A 22,135-nucleotide genomic window follows, 5' to 3' on the forward strand; every position below is an offset into this window, starting at 1 on the left:
CAACAAGAAAAACAAGTGAATCTCAATCTGTCGTTGAATCTGTGTCCCTCAGAAGCTGGGCGCTCCAGTTAGGGCTCCCAGAATGAGGACAGACCACAGAGGAGAACACAAGACACACACACACACGCACACGCACATGCACACGCACATGCACACACACACGCGCCCTTAGGTACGAATGTCAGGTGAATAAGAACCATCAACAAAAAATGACAAATTAGTTTCTGTTGTATCAAATTCTCTTTTTCTGTTATTTCTTTGGTAGCTTCTCAAATAAAATGTCATTTTGTTGTTCTGGAATCACTGTGAAATCAGATCCTCTAAAGTTACTTACAGGCTTTCAAAAGATGAGACAGACAGAACAAAAGTCTATAGATGTCATGTCAATTTTTCTATGGAGGAAAAACACACACATGCAAACAGCATCACCAAAAACGTAGTGGTCATCAGCCCCCGAGGTTAAACAGAAACTGATCTGATACCAGCAGTCTGTCGTGGTGTCTAATCAGACGAGTGGGCAAAGGTGCCATTAGAGTCCCACTAAATTGAAACTCTGTGCTGAGTAATTGGAGGTCAGGCCTTCTATACAGCTACAATTATTATTAAATAAAGAGCTGTGCTTTTTCAAGAGGGAAACCAAAACTTAACTGCTGTGAAGTCACCATCATTTATAGAGAAATTAAACCAGTTTGCACGGCAACAAACCGAAGCCACAGAGACGATGACAACCTGCCACTCACCTGAGAAAGACCATTCCCACCATTATCCTTTCCTCCGCTGCTTGTATCCCAGTATCCTGTCACAGGTTACATCCATGTCCAGGCATTAGTTAAGTTTCACACATGCTGAAAAAAGCTGACTGACCCAGAGAGGTAGGGAGGGCTCGTGTCAGGGCAGCCCGGTCCGTGGTCCACACCTCTACAGTATGAGGTCAGTTCAGAGAGAAAGAGTGACACTGAGCAAAAAGAGGGAGGGGGGGAGAGAGAGAGAGAGAGAGAGAGAGAGAGAGAGAGAGAGAGAGAGGAACAGATGGAAGCAAAAACGCAACGGAACTGACTGCCCACTGGGAGGGGAGGGGGGACGGGGAGAGAGGAGCTCGCACATCCAAGCAGCCCACTTCCTGACCAATTACTGCTGCAAGACTAGTCTCTCTCCCTCTCTCTCTCTTTCCAAACCCGCGGCCCTCGCTCTCTCTCTCTGCGGTGTGGGGTCGCCGCAAGAACTGGAGAGCGGCCAGCACTGCAGGCGACACAAGTCACAGAAATTACACGGGATAAAAAAACAAGACGAGCTGTCACTGAAACTGTGAGAGACAGAGGAGAAGGGGAGCGGCTGCGTCAGGAGGGAGATATGATGAGGTGTGGTGATTGGCAGGAGACGGGTGTGGGTGGGTGAGACGGAGGAAGACAAGCTGATGCAGAGGAGGTGAGGAAAAGAGGGCAGAGCAGGGACGAGTAGTTTCGTATAACCCCCTTCAAAAATAATAAACCTTTGCAAAGTGTGTCACGTTGTGTTCGGCATTAGATGTTCTGCTCTTTATCCCCAGTGTCACTTCCAATATCAAAGCATTTTGGATGCAAGAGGTCGGAGTCTGGGCTGAAAGGTTAGACTACCCCAAAAAAGATCAGAGATCACAGAGCACCGAGCTCAAAGTGCAACCTGCTGTGAGCCAGTCGGTATATGACCACACACAGAAAACATCCAAGCTAGTGGTCACTGTGTGTGTGTGAGTAATATGGTCATTGTTCTGCATCCGAGCAGGATGGAGGAAAGTCCCCTCTCTCGGAGCCAGCGGCGTGTTGTTCCTGCCTCCTGGTAGCAAGGCTTCCTGGGATTGATAAAGCAGCTCCTGGATCTGGCCACTGCACATACACTTTCTTGCTTCCATGCTTTTATCACTTTTTAGGTTTTCTTTCAGGGAAAACAAAACTGCACGTGGGGCCGCAGCGATGGCAGATGAAGGCAAACATTGACCTTTGATTAGCAACCGACTCAAACACACTTAACTCAAGAAAAGTGACCTGATTTTTCTGCAAACAATTGGGTGCGCAGTGACTTTTAGCATCAGTCAATCAAGGGGAGGAACTTGTTTTAAACTCCCGGAGTGTGTGACCTACTGTAGCACTGACCAGTGACCATACAAACAAAGCTGATGTGGGTCAGTGAGCGGCTGCTATTATCTTAACCTGGATAAAACCACAAACAACCATGGTGAGCCTTTGTAACCCAACACCACGCCTTGCAATTTAAAAGACGCAGGGACACTAACAGGCGATAGGACTGTCTCTGAGGAAGAACAAGCTGATAACCTACCGTCAGCTGGTCATTCTTATCAAAGCTTTCATTCTGCTGCGAGGACAAGATCGGGTTCAGGTAGCTTTACAAACACAGACATGAAGAATTTGACTTTTCAACGCTTTTCTTTGATTGTTTGAGATATCTCAAATCTGATAACAAATGGTTATGACTTACCTCATATATCTTGTTGATTCTGTGACTCTACACTGTACTCACACATAGTAAAGCTATAAACAATAGCTGAACAGACTTAGAGCTCTGGACACAATGAAGAAACCCTCAAAGGTAACATGAGCCCTATCTGAGGTCAAATTAAGGTTTGTTTGTTTTTCCAGATTTGCATAGAATTGATTGTAGAACTGAAACTGAAGTTTCTACATTCCACATGTAAAGAGTTGCTGCTTTATATATTTGATTTTGATCTGCTGGTCAGATTAAACTAGAATTACCACCCTGCGTTCACCTTCCAGTGTAGTTTCACTCCCTCCAGGTGTTAATATAATAATATTAGAGGTCACCATGACCTTTAACCATCAGGTAATTCATGAGTCTATGGGTTTGAAAGACCAAAAACATGGTGTGAGGCCACCATTATCTTGAACTTTGACCTTTGACCACCCAAATTCTAATCAGTTTTTCCATGAATCCAAGTGAAAATATTTACCAAATTTGAAAGGATTCCTTGGAGGTGTTGCTCATATTTAGCGTTCAGTAGGCGACCTTGACCTTTGACCACCAAAATCTAATCAGTTCATATTTGAGTCAAACCGACCATTTGTTCTAAATCTGAGGAAATTCCCTCAAGGTCTTCTTGAGATATTGTGTTCACAAGAATTGGACAGATGGACACTTTTGAAAATCATATCAGGCCTTTTAACCATTCTGATCAAACGTTTCATCAGTTAAGTGATCAAATAGTTTGATGTATGAATGAGTCTTATGAAACGCTCAGAGAAAAATGTGACATCCAGGATGCTCTGATGTCATAAGCTTCTTTCAACTGAGTGAACATTAAAAAGGAAAACAGTCATATCCTACTGCAAATAAACCGAAGTTGTCCGTCCACAAAAGCCTGAAAATCTGAATAGAACAGCTTCATGCGATGGGAAAAGGAAAGAGGTCAACATATTTTTGGCTGTAGCACCGTGATATTAAGGGATCACTCAAGTGCTGATGGACAGATGTTTTCATCCCGCAGCAAAGTAGAAATGACTGAATAAAAGTGGAATTACTTTGAATGTCCCCAGCTAACAACAGGAACCCTTCCTCCCCCTGCTCCCATTCTCCTACCGCCATTTCCTGCCTCTCTTCAGTCACTTGTTTACAGATGAAGCGGCCAAACAGGAAGTGACATCATCGAGCAGGTGAATCATACTCATGTGACGGCTTTGTCACATCAGCGTCACCGAAAATTACACTTTTATCTCCTCCATCCACGAGTTTCCTGTGGTCATCTAATTGACAGTGCAGGAAATGTTAATGAGGACAACTCATTTGTTTGTTTATTAAAATGGGGGAATCTCTGTCGGACTACGTAATGATTTTCTCAACAGCCGCTCATCGGATCAACTCCAGAGTGTATTGTTGAGAATTAAAGGAAGTGCAGCGTCAAACAGTAAAAACAAATGTTGGACACAAATGTCTGGAGGACACAGAAATCGAATTTCAGAAAGAAAATGTAATAGTCAGCTTTTTTACAATATAAGTTTAAACTAAAAACATTCAACACATTGGAGGAAGCGATAGTAACTGACAAAAAAATCTACAGCAGCATGAATGTGACACAATTAAAATAATATTTCTCTGTGTGGTTTGAAAAGTGAAACTGATACGGCCTCCAACTGCTATAAATATGAATGGGACTTCTTAGTGAGTGCATGTGTTTGGCATTAAGATTAAAAGCTTTGCATTATAGTTAGAAACGGAGACGAGACCACAGCTCAACCACTGGGCCGGTCCGGTCAGAAGAACGAGCCAGAACACATTACAGCTCAGATTAAGATAAAGCAGCGCAGAGTCGAGCCGACTACAGTTGATGGGGAAGTGCTGATGTGTGTGCGAGTACGTCTGCGTGTCTGCGTTTGCTGGTTTGAGCGGGATAAAGGGCCGGGAGTGCGTGTTGGCAGGTTCCCTTTGACCTGCGGAGGCTTTATTTTCCCTCATATTCATATCGAGCTAATGCTCAGCCTTTCCCATGCCAGTGAAAACCCTGGAAGCCGAGCCTTCTCCGGCCCTCTCCTCTCTTTGGGGAACCTAAGATGTCACTTTGCACAAAAGGAGCCGTGAAAGCCGTCCAACTCAAGCAGGGGCTATTATTTACAGTACCAAAAGAAAATCGCTCCTCTCCCCCCGTCGTCCCCCTGAGCGTCAGCCGTCTGTCTCCTCATAATGCTTCCTCCTTTTTTGCCCTTTTCCAATGTCTTTCTTTTTTCACTTTTCTCCGCTTTCACTTTCCTTCAATCATGTCTCTCTTTCTTCCCATCCCTCCCTCCGCCGTCCCCCTTTACTATAATAAAGTAAATAGTGGGTTTTGTAACCAGTAAGCCCAAAATTAGGAATAAGCTCTAAACCGAGGCTTTGTCGATCTGCATTGAGCCATTCAAAACAGCCAGAAAAACCCACAGCGATCATATAAGTCCCTCTAACGGAGGGGGAAGCTCCACTCTGAACTTTGGGAACACGTCAGCCTATACTCCTGCGTTCAGAGCAGCTGACATTTGCATACTAAAAACCTGTACTTAAAGAAAAGCTGCACGCACACAATACGTTGAGAATGTGGCATTTGAAACCGAGGACGAGGGAAGATTAGGCTGATTACAAACTTCAAAAGAAATCGGTTCTTTCCATGCAGGTGCCGCTCACATCAGATTTGCCTTATCCTGTATAAACTGAAGCGAATGTTGTTCCGCTGCTTTTTACCGGCTCACTTTGAAGATTTGTGGTGAATTTATTTTATTAATGATTCAAAATGACAAAGGGGAGTTATGTGGGAGGGCAACAATTTGAAACATGTTTGTTTAGCACTGGCACATACTGACGTTAGAGTATCTGCACATAGATTCCTTTAAATGTTTTACAGATGAAGACTGAGGCCGGTTTGTGTACAGAGAGATTAAACTGCAGACTCCTATTCACATCAGGTTTTCGTGTAGTTTTACCTTTAGCCTTACAGACAGGGTTGGTTAGTTGTTGTATGGAATTTCAAGTCATTTGGATCAAATGAAATGATTGGCTGGTGTCACTGCTGTCTTAACTCCAATGATTTGCTTACTGGACTAATGCAGTAGACAAGCCTGCTGATTGATGCGCCCCAACACACACACACACACACACACACACAGACACACACACAGTAGCCCTAACTGATCCAGCTGATGAATGAGGTAACACAAAAGACAACAGGGTTAGAAATATGTCCATAGTCCATCTAAATAAAGTTGTTAAATGGCTCTGAAACTAGAAAATGTCTGTCACCTCTTGTTTACAGCAAATACAGATGTTAGTGACAGGTCTTAACTACACCCAGATGTGACAGAGAGGAGGATGGGCCTCACAGACGCCGACAAAGAGATTTCTACTCCACAGAGACGATGAACGACGTGTCTCAACTTAACTCCTCGTATCCACAAATGAGACCAAAATATCCAGGATACACACATTGCTATCTACTAAAGTACTTTGGATAAATGGAAACAGATGACTGACAGTCAGTATCACTTGTCAATCAGGACATTTTATCCTCTAAAGCTTTAAATATTAATAATAGATATCATCTTTTCTAACAGTGTATGGTGCTGACAGTTGAAAATGACTTGGTGGTGCAGCTTTGAAAGCTACAGCTGATCTGTATCATTACAGTGATAATCAGGCCAAAGTCTATGACATGTTATTACATATAGAACTATTAGAAATGAAAACTGAGATTTTACCTTATTTTTTTATTCACTTTTAGTCTCAGATCTCTTTATCCTTCTCTTTCTGTTATTGTCCTTTACGTTCACTGCAGTGTTCACCACCTGTATTATGTTTCAGCTGAAGGCTGCTGCTTATATAGGTCATCAGTGATAACACAGAGCTGCCCCCCCCCCCCAAAACCCAGATCACACACACACACACACACACACACACACACACACACACACACACACACACACACACACACACACACACACACACACACACACAGTCCCAATGGAGCTGTAACAGAACTCAGGATCTAGGACGATGGAGAGAAAATGGTTGGAGCTGAAAACCTTCACATCAAGAAAAAAACATTTCATTCACAAGCAACAAAAAAATACACAACTCATATTTTATATTAAAATAGATCAGACATTCAATTTACAATGGAATAATGTGCACACTGTAGATTTGTTTGGTATTCAGATTACTTTAAAATGATGAACCAATCGCTGTTTATTTACCTTCTGATAAACAACTAGTAACTTCAGGGCTATAGATATGCATCAGTTCTTGATAAAATATGGTTTTGAAATTGCTAAAATGACCATTAATGTAAAAGTACATCAGCTAGAATATAATAAACCTGCACGAGGAGCTGCTGCTGCAAGCGAGAGCTGAGGTGAGAGCTGGATGGAGGAGGGAGGGGAGGTTCCTTTATTTTTAGCCTCGCTCCCCTTGCGCACTTATCACCAGGATGTGATTTAGAGACGAGTTTCTAACTGAGCTTCACAGCTCATAAAGACCTGTCATGGTGCTTATGAAAGTCTGTTTAGTTGGTGACAGATGGAGATGTAAAATCTTAAAGCAGAGCTCTGGAGTGAAGAAGAAGTCGCAACAAAACTAAAAAAATACATCCATGCAGAATAGAGCAGGACTGGCAATTTGAAACTGTTGGACAGTTTACCAAAATGCACCTGTGGTGTGTTCTATACAGTGTAACTTCCTACAGTACAATTCATTCACATCAAACAGGATCTCACACACACACAAACACACACATGCACACACCCACAGAGCACAAGAACTCCACTCATGCAGACGTAAGAGGCTATTTATACACCACTTCCTTTTATTTACCCAGCTCATTGTTCAGACCACATCTGCTTAGGGCCAAGGGCACAATGGCCAGTCCATATAGCTGACCACACACACTCACACACAAGCCTACACACACTCTCTCTCTCTCTCTCACACACACACACATACACACACACACACACACAGCTTTTGTTCAGGGTACAAGTGACAAACTCCAAAAGCTGATACCACCTGTTACACAGACTGACATTCTTGCACTCGCATTCACACAATCGCACAAAGTCACACACGCAAAATCATCCGAAGATGCATTAACACACATGAGCCTACACACACGAACCTGCAACATGTTAGTTCTGTTGGCACAGCTGGACATTTGGCTAAGTGCTGGGGACGACAGCTCATTACAGACTGTCTGTTTTATGTCAGCTTTAATACAACAGGAAGTCAGATGGAAGCTTTAAAAAGCCACTGGACAGCTCATAACCTTCACGGCCCAGAGGCTGTCGACTCACGACAGCAGCTGAAGAGTCAAGCACACGCAGCGATACACACACTTGCACGTTACCCATAAACAAACGGAAAGTCGAAGGATTTAGCTTAAGATTGAGACAGAGGCACAAAATATACATGTGTCACAACCCCGATTCCTGCAATTCTAAAGTCATCCTTTTGAGCCATTTACTCCGAGTTATTTCCTCTGTGGATGGGAGCTGCCCAAAATGGCCCCTGCGGGGTAAACAGCCCAGATCATTATCGTCCCAACTCTCTATACCAGCAAGCCGCAGGGGTACAGTGGTGGGGCAGAGCGGGGGTACAGGAAACCAGTATGGTTTCATGTTCAAACCACCAACCTCACAACCATCCAACCACAGACATATATAAATCTGATCCAGGTACAAGGTAACATGTAAAAACTTACAATTCAGGGAAGTTTGCACCTTCTACAGGTTGAATTAGTCACCATGAAACCAAATTTGACCAAAAACCTTTGAAATCCAGTGATTTTCAGAAACAGGACATTTTATTTAGGAAACTGGAACTGCAGCAACAAATTATAAGTAAGAGGAGAATAATCTTCTCTGTAGTGTATAACACAAATAAACCTTTGGGGCTTTTCCTTTCTCCCTCAGGATCATATTCACACTGATTGGTGGTTGGAGAATAAACACATCCTCCATGTTTTTCATGAGGGAGCTGTATTTTTTTGGCTTGTACTGTAGGAATAGAGGCTGTTCCTGTTTTTTTTGTTTTTTTAATGCTCCGTCTACAAACTGTTTTTTTTCCCCTGTACAGGAAATGGTCGTTTGTCAACACCACAAATAAATACTGTTTGCTTCCTGTCTACGACTGGGGAGTTTTTTTCAGCCAATTTGGAAGCGACACCACAGACCTCAGTGTGGAGATGACATGTGTTTTTAGGCCATAATAAAACCCCTGAAAAAATAGGTTGGTGCTCATATTTATGCAAAACGTAAAGCACTTGTCAGCAAGTCAGCTGCATTTCTATAGCGGTAAACAGACCACGGTGTGAAAAACACTTCACATTAACATTTTCTGACACAGTAAAAATGTGGAGGGGACTATTTTTTAAATACAAGCACTTGTGGAAAATCTGCAACCCCAGCATGGAAAAACATGTTTCCTCTTCATCTCCTCATCTGAAACAGGTGTTAAAACTTCATGTGGGTGAGGAAGAGTCAAAACTAACAGCTTCAAAACAACACACAGGCCATTTACAAACCAAATTTCCAACCGGGCTCCATTAATCCTCTGCTTATCTGGGCACCCACACACCCCAGCGTTCAGAGAGAGTCGGACCCCTGCACCACTGCAGACGGGGGTTTCCCTGCCCAAACGCTGCTCAACAATAAAACAAAGCCATCACACTAAAGGCCGGTGGGGGAGTTGGGGGAGTGTGCGGTGTGGTGGAAGGGTGGAAAGTGAGAGGAACAGCTGCTGAGTGGGAGCATTGGATGGAGGGTGGGGGAACACAGGAGAAAAGGAAAGCTTGAGGAAGGGGGGGGGGGGTTTCTCTCTCTTTTCTCTGACAGTGAAATAAATTACTTTTATGTCTGCGGCCTGTTCAGACTATGCCATCGTTAGCCCCCCTCAACCTCAACTCCACTTCACAACCCCCCTCTGGGATCTATAGGCATACACAAGTGCACAAAGACTCAGCCTATAGCTCTGCTGTCCGACTGTCGGCTCAAAAGTCCAGCAAACATGTCCGGAAACTACTCACCACGACATGTGAGCCCACGTTTACATGACATTATACAAACAGCCACAAGAGCTGGAGAATGGTCAGGGGTGGGTGTGGGTGTGTGTGTGTGTGATGGAATTCAATATTTCAGATCTAAGCAGACCATAGACTCTAAATGAAGATGGGGCGATGTGTCTGTACTTCCTGTCTTACAAAAATGAAGCCACACTGTCTCTGATACACGTGTCACCATCTTGCACTTTCAACTTAGAGGCACAGTCTGTATATTTTCACTTAAGTTTGGACCATGTCCCAAGAGCTAACATGGAGGAGGCAGGGTTTGTGACCTATATTGGAGCCAGGGGAGCTGAGTTTATTTAGAATCTATGGAGCGAACATTATAGGTAAAGTGTGGGATTGTCAATTACTTGTGAGTCTGTGAGGAGATGTTTTGGATTCCAATATGACCTCTATTTTTTTTTTAGCTCTGTGCGTGGTCTCTACCAACACCTGAGGGAAATATCTGTCTTCACCTGTTAAATTGACTCTGTTGTGTTCACCAGCTGGTCTGCAGGTAGTTCACGGAGGGTGTTAAGAGCTGAAAACAGCTGTGTGCTGAAAACCATGTTATAAGAGAGGTGAGAGTGAACCAATGTAATAAGTTTGTAGGCCAGAGAGTTGGACAGTGAGCTGAAAGTCACAGTAAAGCTTTGTAAAGTCCGAGGGGAGCAGCAGATCTGGGTGATAATTCTCTGTTGGTTCATTTCGTCCACGTTTTGTATGCAGTTTGTCCGTCCATTCATCAGACAGAGTTACTCACAAACTACTTTTGTGTAGGGGTGGGCATGACCCAAGGAAGATGTTGTTTTATGTTTCACTTTCTGTAACATGATGAGAGCAGGCATTAGACTTACTGGAGATATGTGCTCTCCAAAGCGCCCCCCTAGATATTATGAGTGACTCCTTTCACATTGTCAATTTATATATTTTTATTACATTATACATAATTTATAGCCTTTTCAAGGACACAAGTGGAAAACCAATGGAAAACTGAATGCAGACACAAGGAAGCAGAGCCTGCAGGCTTGTCTGGGTTGTCAATTTAAATTCATGTCTGTGCTCACAATGCACCCCCCCCTTCTCACTCCGACTTATCTCCAGTCTATACACCTGTTGATCACGACAGTTTGCATCCACGGCTGCCACACCAATCGACTGGAAGCTGTACTACTGTTGTGGGGCGAAAAAACAAATTAGCACTTTAAAAGACCCAAGCAACACCTTCCTGTATCATCATTAAAAATGTATTAAAATCTTTCACAATGGCTGCACCAGTGACACACTCACTTACCTCAGGGTATTCTTGAACTAATGAACACTTGTTTATTTATTGCACAGTTAGTAATAAAGTCGAGCTGTAAAATGAACTCTGGTGTTATCACAGGATCAATACTGCAGACACCGGTTAGTAGTCAAGGGCAGTTTTCAAGAAGCGGTGACCTCATGCTTTATCAGCACCGTTTTACTGCTTTGGGTAATAACTGGTGATAAAACAACACATCCTCATTCTAATGCACCTCCTTCCCATAAAATTTACAATGCAGCCTGTTGTTGCTAACCTCGCTGTTTCTAGGAAACAAACCAATGAGCTCCAAGCATGCGAGCTGGGTGGTACGCAGCACAGCACCATTCACTCACACACCCCTCCTGCATGGACGGTTGGTTTGACCTGCAGCTCAAACATCTGATGTTTGACTTGGTACGGCCCTTGGCGACATTCAAATACAGCTGCTCCATCCACTCAGCCTGTTGCTAGTCAGCAAATAAAAAATGGTTTTGTAAGTGGACGCCCGAAAACAAAATTTATTTGGGGGTATTTTTGGTGTCATAAGAAGAGCTGGTTAGTCTCTAATTTAATACAGAGGTTAAAATAAGTTTCTTGGTTGCAATTTGCCAACTTCCTCACCACAGCGTTTTATTTTTGTTAAGATTTAACAAGCTGCACAGGCTCTTACCCTCTCGCCCTCTGCCTCTCTCACTCGGATGCATTATGTACATAGAAATGGATGCCAGAAATAGTGCAGTGTATTTGGGGAGGAACTGTAGACATAACAAAAATCAGGGAGGAAAGAAGCCAGCCTCATATACGGGGCCTTGGGGAGTACACTGGGGGGGGTAGCTGGGGCCAGACAATGGAGCACATTCACGTTCTTGTCCGACCTGAAGTTTGTAGTGGCCTCATTATTTCGCAGGCTGACTGTAAAGTGGAACAACACTTGGATTCGAGGATGAAAATCTGCTGGAAAATGTGCAGTGAATGGAAAAATGTACCGGCCAAACGTTACGGAGCTGATGTGACTAAATGAACTGTATCAAGAGCTGATCCACAAACAGGTGGGCGACTCATTCTTTGGATTCATAGTAGTTTGGTGACTCCAGAGTTTTATGGCCGATATGAGCCTTTCACAGACGTACTGGTAATATATAAAAATATTTTACTGAATAAACAAGAAAAAGTATAGTTTCATATTTTCTGTCATAAACTCAAATCCAAAGACCACAAGTAAAAGGTCTGCCCACCAATCAATCCTCGCACTTCATCAATCTGCCAATTGAGGCCTGAGGAGACACTTAAATAAAACCAGAGGAATTTATTTCCCACCACAACATTCAGCTCCACATAGTTTCCCACCTCAGAGTTCACCAACTTGATAAACTTAGCATGGAATCTGCCCGACTGGCATAAAAATGTCAATGGTCGTCACGGAACATTCTCTGACTATGGTGAGCTGGTGACCTCTGACCTCATCCTGGCATTCACTCCATCGTGTCTTTCGTCGGCAAGATCTGATGAATAATTAAAGGTCAATTGAAAATTAATTGTTTCATAGTTCCCATGTGTAAATATGAGTAGATATGAAATACCTATGAACATACAGGACATACTAATCAGTATATTGTGAGTATATAATTGTGGAGTGTACACAGTATGTGTAATTTATGTTGTTTTAGTCTAAATCAAATAACATGTGTGACGTGTTCTAGACCAACTCATTAAATTGAGTCCAACCATGAGAGGTCATCTCAGCCCAGATTGGATAGTTTGGACTTTGAGCCAAATGCAGAAAGTTGAGACAGTATTAAACAACAGAAGAAGAAAAAGACAAAGTGCCACTTAATAAGCAGCTACCTGCCTTTATTATACAGTCTGCACTGCTACATGATGAGTGCAGACTGGAGCTCTCATAAAGGCTGAGAACACAAAGCACCACATTCAGCCCTTCACAATGTTGACTCACCATCAGTGGGCAGCGATAGTGTCTATAGCCACTGTACAAAACGCACGTGTGTGTGTAAACAGAGCCGCACGCACATATATAGCCATTACTATGCAGATTCATTCCATGCTATCTGAAATTAAGCTGCTGCATTCAGGTCGTAGATATTTCAGTCTCACCCTGCCCCTGACCTCTGACCCTTTAGCCTTCAGTTTACTCAGACATGACCTGCAGGAGGCAGTGAACCAGGCAAGTGCACGGGTGAACCATCTTCAAAGCTGGAGCAGTGAACACAGCGAGCACGCTCACTGAAAACTTTGCATCTCACGTTTCACTTTTCAGAAAATGGATGCAGTTGCAATTCCAGATTTAAACACATGCACATTTAAGTATTCAAGTAGTAAAAGTATTTTTAGGGTTGGCTGGTGAAAGGTGGAGTAATGTGCGGAGCTTACGTATAAATCTCTTAATTCGTTAAAAATTAAATCCTATGTAAATTGCAGCTGCAGCATGAGGAAAACCCTAACAATTAAAATACAAGCATGACATTAAAAGCTTTGTACACCCTGACACTGTGTATTACATGCACGAGTGGTTAGCAGCACCTTCCTTTTAAACGCTGTAATTTATACAAATATAACTCTTGCACGGCAGCATTTAAATTAATCCCATTGTTTATCATTTCCCAGTAACCTCTGTGCAGCTCGTGTTCAACCAGGTGGGTATTAAAGCTGCTCTGAAAGCGTACATTAAAATATTTTCAAAGGTTACCATTTTCAGCGTTAGAGTCAGCGGGCTAAACTTTCCCTCTCCCCCATCACAAAGCATGTAATTAGGTGGAACATGTTGTTACAGCAGATCTCTAAAGCACTTTAAGTAATGGTTAGCAGCATAGAAAAAAGCAGGAGCCCTCACACACACAGACAAATCACAGCCTATAGGTACGTCTACAGGAATGTCTCTCCCTGCTGAACAAACACAGACACCAGAATGTCTTGTGACACGGTACATACCCACACGTGCACACGCTTCATTTAACATCTTTAGCCGTAGACGTGAAGTGTGTATGAGTGTGCAGAACAGGCTGATGTCAAATCACAGGTTTCATGTGTGCTCCTGTGACGGCTCAGGTCAAGTCCATCCTGCCCTCTGTATTCCAAATGTCTCAGTTCATCTGGGACGTTTTTACTGATTCAAACCAGAAGCATATGTATGAGCTCTCACATACATACGAGAGACACATACCAGCATGTGAGACGACTGTGTCATTTTCCCACTGAGACAGAAAATGATAACATATTCAAACACATCACACGGCTTCTCATGTGTTTGGCAAAACTAAATGAGTCTGTGCACATACGAGAGTCTGTACCCTGCACAGATCAAGTCATGGTTCCCTATGTAGGTTATCTGTATTTAGCCCCACAGTAAAGAGTTCAGGTTACTTTTTATTCTCCTTGTCTTATTCCAGATAATCTTTCATCGCCTCCTCTCAGCACTGCAGTGAACCGACTATGAATAGAAAGTCAGCAGCTCTGTGCTAAATGGACAATCTGCCCACCCAGACTTTGGACAAAAAAATTGAAAATGTGTTGACTTTGTAAAGGAAGTTCTCTTTGCAGCTTGTCTCACAGTAACACAAATGTCCAAAAATATCCCCGTTCAGCAAGGAGCAGGTCTCTGCACGTCTGTCTACTGCTCCAGTCTGGCCCTTGGAAATATGGGTTGAATTTTGAGGACATGTGAGCAACCGCCTATGTGCATGCACCTGAGTATAACAGGAAACACGCGGCGATATCCATCAACCTTTTGTCCTCTGCTACACACACACACACACACACACACACACACACACACACACACACACACACACACACACACACACACACACTTCACGGGTGAAGTGTGGATTTTTAAAATTATAACAGGAAGCAGCAGTCAGAGCAGCAGAGACTCATCCATCACAGCGACAGGATGAAATTATTAAAACATAGACACATGGAAAACCAGAATAAATCAGTGTTTGTATGTTTAACTGCAAAATCTCCATTAAAATATATTTGCAACATATGACTACGGAAATAAATTCAACTGGTCCGATGCTAAAATATTGTGTAAGCTCATTGTTACTCTGCTATCTGCCCAACGTGGCTGTCACACAGCTTTGCATGTGAAAGGTAACTCTTTGCATGTCAGCTCAGATCGCCGAGATTGTTTGCATCCCTGCTCACGGCAGAGAATGACAGATGTTATATTCTCTGTTCGAGGCGGTGGCAGCTTCTAGAGAGGCTTTTAATAGATACATGGTGCTGTCGCTGCTCAGACATTAATTTAAGGTCAACAACATTCCATAATAAGTTGTTCTGCCTCACACGATGCAGATGGTTTTGTGCAGAAGTGTGCATCTCTTAGCAGAGGCTAAATTTAAAAGCTGCCTGACCTGCTTGTTAGCGCAGCTCACTTCCTCTTCCTGCACATGAAGCAGGAAAAGTCACTCAGCTGGGCAGCCGAAGCCTCGGCGGTCTGATGGAGACACAACTAGGTGATGATAGGTGCGGAGGCTTCACATGGCTGCGAGATCATTTCATTTCTGCTCGTCACACGAGTATCACAACGCTGTTGATGTTCAGCCAATTTTTATTCCATTAAGTGTGACTCACGACGTGTGAATCCTACACTTTTAATGATTCCTCCACATACGCAGGAAGTTTTGAGTTGCACAAAACGTCAACAGCTCAGGTTTCCAAAGTGTTGAAAGGTAAAACAGCAGAAGAATAATGGAACTCCTGTCTCTGCTCCTTCCCCTGCCACCTTCCTCTCTCTCCCTCATTTCCCATCCTCCTTTGCACCCCCATTACTTGTCGACTTCTTCATGCTTCACCTCCTATATGTGACCTCCCAGCAGGGTAGGCTGCCAGCAGCAGGTGAAAGATCGTGACCCCCCACACAAAGACCTGCTGCCCTTATCCTGCAGGCAGGGACAGAGCTCAGCTGCGGCCCAGTGCAGAGATTAAGAAAACAGGAGGATATCACAAATCTCTCAACGCCAACAATTTATCCAGGAGGATTTAAAAACACTGATAAAAGTTGCCAAAGTGATTTCCACAAATTCCATCATCGCACTGCATTGACGTTGTTTCTACAAACCAGGCTGCCATGAAACGAAGCACAAGACCTGATATGGGGGAAACTGTATAAATCTAAGCCTCATTATATTGTTACTGTGGTATCACATTTTCAAAAAGCCCTGCAAGTGCTCTCGTCACCAGAAGTCTGAGAGACATTAAGGAAGCACGGTTTGGTTTCTTCCGCCTGCAGCGTGTTTGAACTCTGCATGCTGTATGGAAATGCTTTAAGCACAACACAGATAAAAGTGGTGGATTACACTGGACATCAGGACGTATAATCATTGAGAAGCATAACTATATACACACACACGACTCCACGCTTAGCTATTTCCCTATAAAACATCACCCACAAATGCACTACAGTGTTTAATCGTGTGCATGCACCACCTGGACCTCAATATAAATAGGGCAGGTTGCAGAGTGATTTAAGATTTTCTTCAAGGGGGAGAAACATGATACAGCACGGGACCAAAGACATCCTGTGGAGCCATCCGTCTGAAAGACCTCCAGTAAAAACATCAATCAGGAGACACAGGGAAAGCTGCGTTTGTCAGCTGCAGCTCATCGTAAATCTGACCAGCCGTCACTACTACAGGTACGTCTCTGTACAAACCAAAACACCCAGAAGAGAACAACAAGAGAAGCCTACTGTAGCTCTACCGAAGAGAAATATACATAAAAGCATCAACTCTGAGTTTACAGAGAACTAATATCCCAATACTTGACTTCATAAAATATTTGAAAATATTAAACTGACTCTTTTGGATTTCTTGTCTTATCTTTAAAGTTATATCAAACACGCTCAGAAGTTTGCATATTAGAATATTCAAACACTGATATCAAAATTATAAGTAAGAGTATTGTATTTGTTAATAAAGCAAAGATGGAAAAGTTAATAAAAACATATGAATTTTGACCCTTGAGGCTATATGTGAAAATGTGAAGGTGGGCTGACCGACAAATGAAAAGAATCCTTTACAATTCATGTCATATAAACCCAGACCCACAAATGTCATTAGACGACAAGCGGAAGACAGTAAATCACCAGGACCGAACCACCGACAGCACAAGACAGAAGACAAGAGGGTCTGGTCAGGGTTTAACGTTACAGCATGGCACACTGAGGGGCGAAGGTGCGAAGGTCGTCAAATCTCGGGTTACTTTCTCACGAGACCTAGACGTGGTAAGAACACCTGCCAGCTCGCTGTTAACGGTGAGGAGGGAAATGCCATCCATGCCAAGTTCTGCTCTTTAACATAACTGAAAATAATTACGTATAGTATAATTTAAAAGCAGAGTTTTGTTTGATTTCTTGATATCACTCTGTACGATCAATCATCTCGTATCTGCAGGAAAGCTACTTGCAAGAATTTCTGTAAAATGTCTTTTGGAGCATCAGGAGCGGATTTCACAGTGGCCTTACAAGTCATGACGCAAAACTTAGTGAGTGGTTTATGTAGATGCATTAATCATCACTGATGAAGAAGTGAATCTGTGCAGTTCTGCCGCCTCCTTCCATCTGCTGCTGTTGCATAACAGAAGACTGTTGTCAACATGCCCAGAGAACAACATAAATCTTTACCTGCAGAGTTCTTTGGAAGACGATTCTCAGGTTATTTAAGTTTAATTTCAAAAAGGGTCAGTGTCAAAATCCATCATGTCTCATTACGGGAACATACAGTACCTCCATACATGAGCGGACAACAGCCCTTAGGAGCTCCGGGACATTTTTCTGTGGGTCAAGGATCAAACAGCGAAGAGTTGAGGGACCCATCAGAATCAATGCATCAGGCCCGACTCTTACTCTCATTGACAAAAACAACATGATTTGTGCGAAGAAAAGAAACGGTTGAGCGGAGAGAGAGAGAGAGTTAAAAAAGAGAACACACTCGCCACAGACGCAGCTAAATGCTGATGTTTAACTTCTGTGCACTTATGAGTGTGTATGAAGCTTTTAGATACTTCTGTAGGTCTCACACATTTTTAAGACCATGATGAATTAAATTTATGACCCACGTCAAGTGGGACAAGATATGAAGGAATATCAGCATCCATCAATTTCTTACATTTCCTTATGATTTATATTTGTATCTCAAGTCTTTTTAATGGTGTAGGTCAATCATGCTTTGTGTCCGTTCTTGTATATTTGTATGTGCTCTGATTGGTGTCTTCCTTCAAAGTTCTTCATAATCATAACTCTGGCAAACCTTGGAAACCCAGTAATCACATGACCTACTCTTTCTCAGGTGTGTTTTCTAATCTGGATAACTAGTCTCTGACATCAGCCAGCAACGTTAGCAGTCTGGATGTTCGTGTCAACAAGATGGCCTGGGACAGAGTGAACTAAGTGTTTCTGTCCGCCCCTGCAATGCTTCACTTTTATACTTCACATTCCATGATGAAGACTCAATGTCACTGCCTCATGTTCTTCATTATTTCTCCCTCTAACCTGCAACCTGTTCCACCATCAATCTCTCCACTCTCTTGCATTAGCATTCACCTGTGTGTTATCCAGCCTGCACACCTGCTGCTGCGGGGATCACGCTGAAAACACATGGGGACGCATGTTTCTGCTTTTGCCTGTGGGCAGCTCGTTGTGCACAATGAAGGGACTGGGCACTCACTGGTTTTCTCTGCAGATGTCTTCGGAGAGAGCACATGAGTAAATCTCCTGGTCCCTGCAGCAGCTGGAGACTCGGGGTTCCTCATCTAGAGCAGATTCAAGTTTTCCTTCACGCCTCACTGGACTGTTTGCGCGCTGGCAGCTTCGTGCGCCCTTGTTGGTCCGACCGGTCGTAAAACCTCAGGAACTTTACGCAAGTCTTTGCAGCGTTGCGTCACCATCACGACGGAAGGTGCACCTGTATTTTCACCTGAATTGTACAAATACACTTTAAAATACTTCTTATGATCCCAGTTTTCTCCTCAGAGGTTCAGCAACTGCCCCAAATCCAATAAACATGGCCTGCTACCTTTACTAGACAAGAAAAAAAAATCAAATCAAACTTTATTTGTATTACTCTCATCAGACAGATAGGTGCACTTCAGTGCTCATAGGTGACTGACAGGCTGGAAAAAACTACAGCTGAAAATGAATGTGTAAAGATAAAAGAAAATGAGGTTTGATTCTTTAATATTCAAAATTTAATGTGCATTTGGTGTTGATGAAATTTGCAAACCGTTTTTTGGCATTTATACTTGAAATGTATACAAAAACATGATACAAATACTTATATACCTACACAAATAATGTGCATTTTCATCCTTTGTCAGATAAATTAATTTAGGTATAATATTTGTATTATTTTTGTCATTTTGCCATTCATCATTAACACCAGTGGAAAAGAAGTTCAAACTCTATAAATAAAACTTTATTGATCCACTCACCAGGTGAATTCAGTTGTTAAAGCAGCAGACAGGTCAGAATGAGGCAGAGAAGAGAATAAAAAAATATATAAGAAAGGCAATAGAATGAAAATTTAAACATTTTGTAAAAAAAAAAGCTGAATATGTACATTAGAAAACATAACATTTGATAACAATAGTTAAAATCTGAAAAACATGAATGAATTTCCATTACAAATATTTCTCAGGCCTATAACTAGCACATTTTTCCCTCTTCTGATTGGTCCACAAAAGATATTTGTGCAGTTAAGCGTCAAACCTTCACCTCTCCATCATAACTTTCGTTGTCCTGTGTGTTACGCTTGATGCTGCGCTCCGTCAGCTCCACAGTGAAGATCCTCTCCTGCCATGAAAAGATCAGTTCGCTGGAGGCGCTCCCCATAACCTGTATGGAATTTAAAATAGTCCCTGCAGGCCCTCGTCAGATTTACAGACGGTAGCTGACATGGTGTCAGTTTGCGTCAGGTCTCAGGTAACAGGTAGAACGGTTGTTGGGTGCAGTTTTTTTCATATATTTCACATTACAGTTCAACTGTAGGTTTCCTGTATAGTATGGAAAATAAAGCACCTGAATGCTTTCCTTTAAACGATTAAATGAAATGTCAGAAACGTTAGAATTTGCCCCCTTCAGAGATAATTCTGCTTTAAATGTCATTCAGTGCCTCAGACAACACCTGACATTTACAAGTGGCTGATTCCAAACAGAATGTAGAGGAAACCGAAAACCAAACTTTCCTCGGTGTTTATAGCTTATCACAAAAATACAATGTATGGGGAAGGAAACTGGGTCATGAGAAACCCTTAGGGATGGACCAGTCCTATATCCCTTATGTCCCTGTCCCTCCTTCTTATACATCCCCTTGGTTTGCGGTTTAATGTGTCATTGTAATCTCATTCTTGAGTCATGCTGAAACAAAGGGAATGTTCTCACTGTGATTTATAGGTTTCATGCTTTTTACTGACTAATACCTTTGGCTCTGGTGAGGTCGTGGCCTAAATGATTGTCCCACAGGGGCTTGGCCTCGGAGCCTTTCTATACAATGTGGTCTTTCTCACAACCGGAAGAACTCTCTGTCGCCCGAAACCGCTGAAATCCTGAAAGTGACGAGGATTTCCCCCTCAGGTGGCAGCTGAACAGACCACGTCAAAGCCGCCCATTAACATATTCTGTCCTCTCAGTATGTTAGCGTCTAGTCTTCCACTTAAAGAAATTATGGTTGGCTAATAACAGTTTTGCTCCATACAAGTGTCGACATGCCCGGCCATTTTTCAGTCCCATAGTCCAAATAGTTTTGAGTTCAAGTAAAGTTGTGGTCATGAACCTAACTTTCAGAGCAGCCTGAAAAAACACTCTGCTAGTAGTCATTTATCATATTGATTTTGATTGGTTGATTTAGCATCTTTTAGTTCACAGCCTATTGTGGTTCTCCAAAAATTTAAAAATTTCAGTTTGTTTGTCAAAATGTGTCCTATTGTTTCATGTGACATTCGACAACACAAGTAAATAATGAGCTGTTCAAAACAGACATTTATCTGCGAGGACCCGGGCTGTGGGACACACAAAATGACTTCCTGCCCAGCAGATAAAGATTTCCTGCATTTAACGATGTTTATGCACGTCTAATGTGCGCACATGAGACGTTGTGTTATTTTTGCTTCAACATCATTTCCATTTGTACCCACTGTCTTTTAGAGGATGCTATTTACAGCACTCACTAAAATATTTCTGCTTCCATCCTGCAACCAGAAATCAATTTCAGCTGACAAGTCTGTTGCTAGTAGCAACTACTGGCATGGTAACACGATTTATTGCCATTTGCTCTTTATACTTTTATGCTAATCGACATCGCTGCACTAATTCCCTTAACAACAGGCCTGACTTTGCTGCTGCTATAGTTTAAATTAAAAACCATACAAGTTGTGTGTTGAAGAAACTTTGTGACAGGACAATTAAACTCAACTGGTGTCGCAACTACATTTTATAATCCGCTCATGGTGCCATCAGCTCAGATGATAACACACATTATTTCGCTAAACTGTTGCAAAAATGGCCGACAGCAGGTTAGCACTGGAGGAAAAAGCTGCTTTATGCACCAAAAGAGAAAAACATCTACAAACAGGCTTTATTGTAAACAAAGACACAACGTGATACGTTTTCTGCTGCTCGTTTTACTCGATGCATGTTGTGTGGTTTCAGAGTCTCTGTGTCTTTATTAGTGACTCAGCGGAATAACCTGGTTTGTGGGGAGGTGAGAGAAAGGTTATCTGCGGAGGAGATGTGGCAGAGGCCGCCGATGGATTGATTCAAGAGATAAAATACATTGGATGAGATTCACAAAATAGGTTATAACTGAGAGGGCAGCCATGATGAAATCCATCATACAGTGACTGTGCATGTCACCGTCGGCCTGGATACGAAAACTCTTTATTACACCTCACTGATACGACGACGCAGTAAATTAAATTGCAGGTTCAAACACTTTGCTCCACTCAGCTCACGACCTCCTGTCTTTAACCTCAGTATCAACGTGAATCAGCACTTGTTTGCAGACGCTCTCGACATCAATCTGGCACAGCTTGGCATCACTTTCCCAATTTCCCAGACAGCCCCCCCAGGGCTGAGCTGTATACACTGTAGATGTCTGTTTTCGCTCTCATGCATGTACACCTACACATACACACACACACACACACAAGAAAGCTTATCTCCACCATCGGCTGTGAAATACCGGGGGCTCCGGTCTGCTGCTTTGAGTTCAGAGTGACGGCTGTGAGAGAAAGAGAGAGAGTCTTTGTGATATTAGACCCTGAGACAGAGA

The 22,135-nt window shown here is 42.7% G+C and overlaps 1 protein-coding gene across 2 annotated transcripts in view; it reads right to left on the bottom strand.

Annotated features, from left to right (window-relative positions):
• LOC109636099 (pleckstrin homology domain-containing family G member 1) overlaps positions 1-18,848 on the bottom strand; it is a 56,342-nt gene extending 37,494 nt beyond the window's left edge. The window contains exon 1 of one of the 2 annotated variants that reach the window (XM_020097644.2): positions 18,536-18,848. In XM_020097644.2, the coding sequence (XP_019953203.2) occupies positions 18,536-18,620 (85 nt within the window). In that variant the 5' untranslated portion in view covers positions 18,621-18,848. Of the gene's footprint in view, positions 1-740; positions 915-18,535 lie in introns of those variants that run through there. The other variant, XM_020097646.2, reaches the window with a different exon arrangement.
• Positions 18,849-22,135: the final 3,287 nt, after the last annotated feature.

Source organism: Paralichthys olivaceus, chromosome 19 (assembly GCF_024713975.1).
Source record: "Paralichthys olivaceus isolate ysfri-2021 chromosome 19, ASM2471397v2, whole genome shotgun sequence".
Taxonomy (NCBI): domain Eukaryota; kingdom Metazoa; phylum Chordata; class Actinopteri; order Pleuronectiformes; family Paralichthyidae; genus Paralichthys; species Paralichthys olivaceus.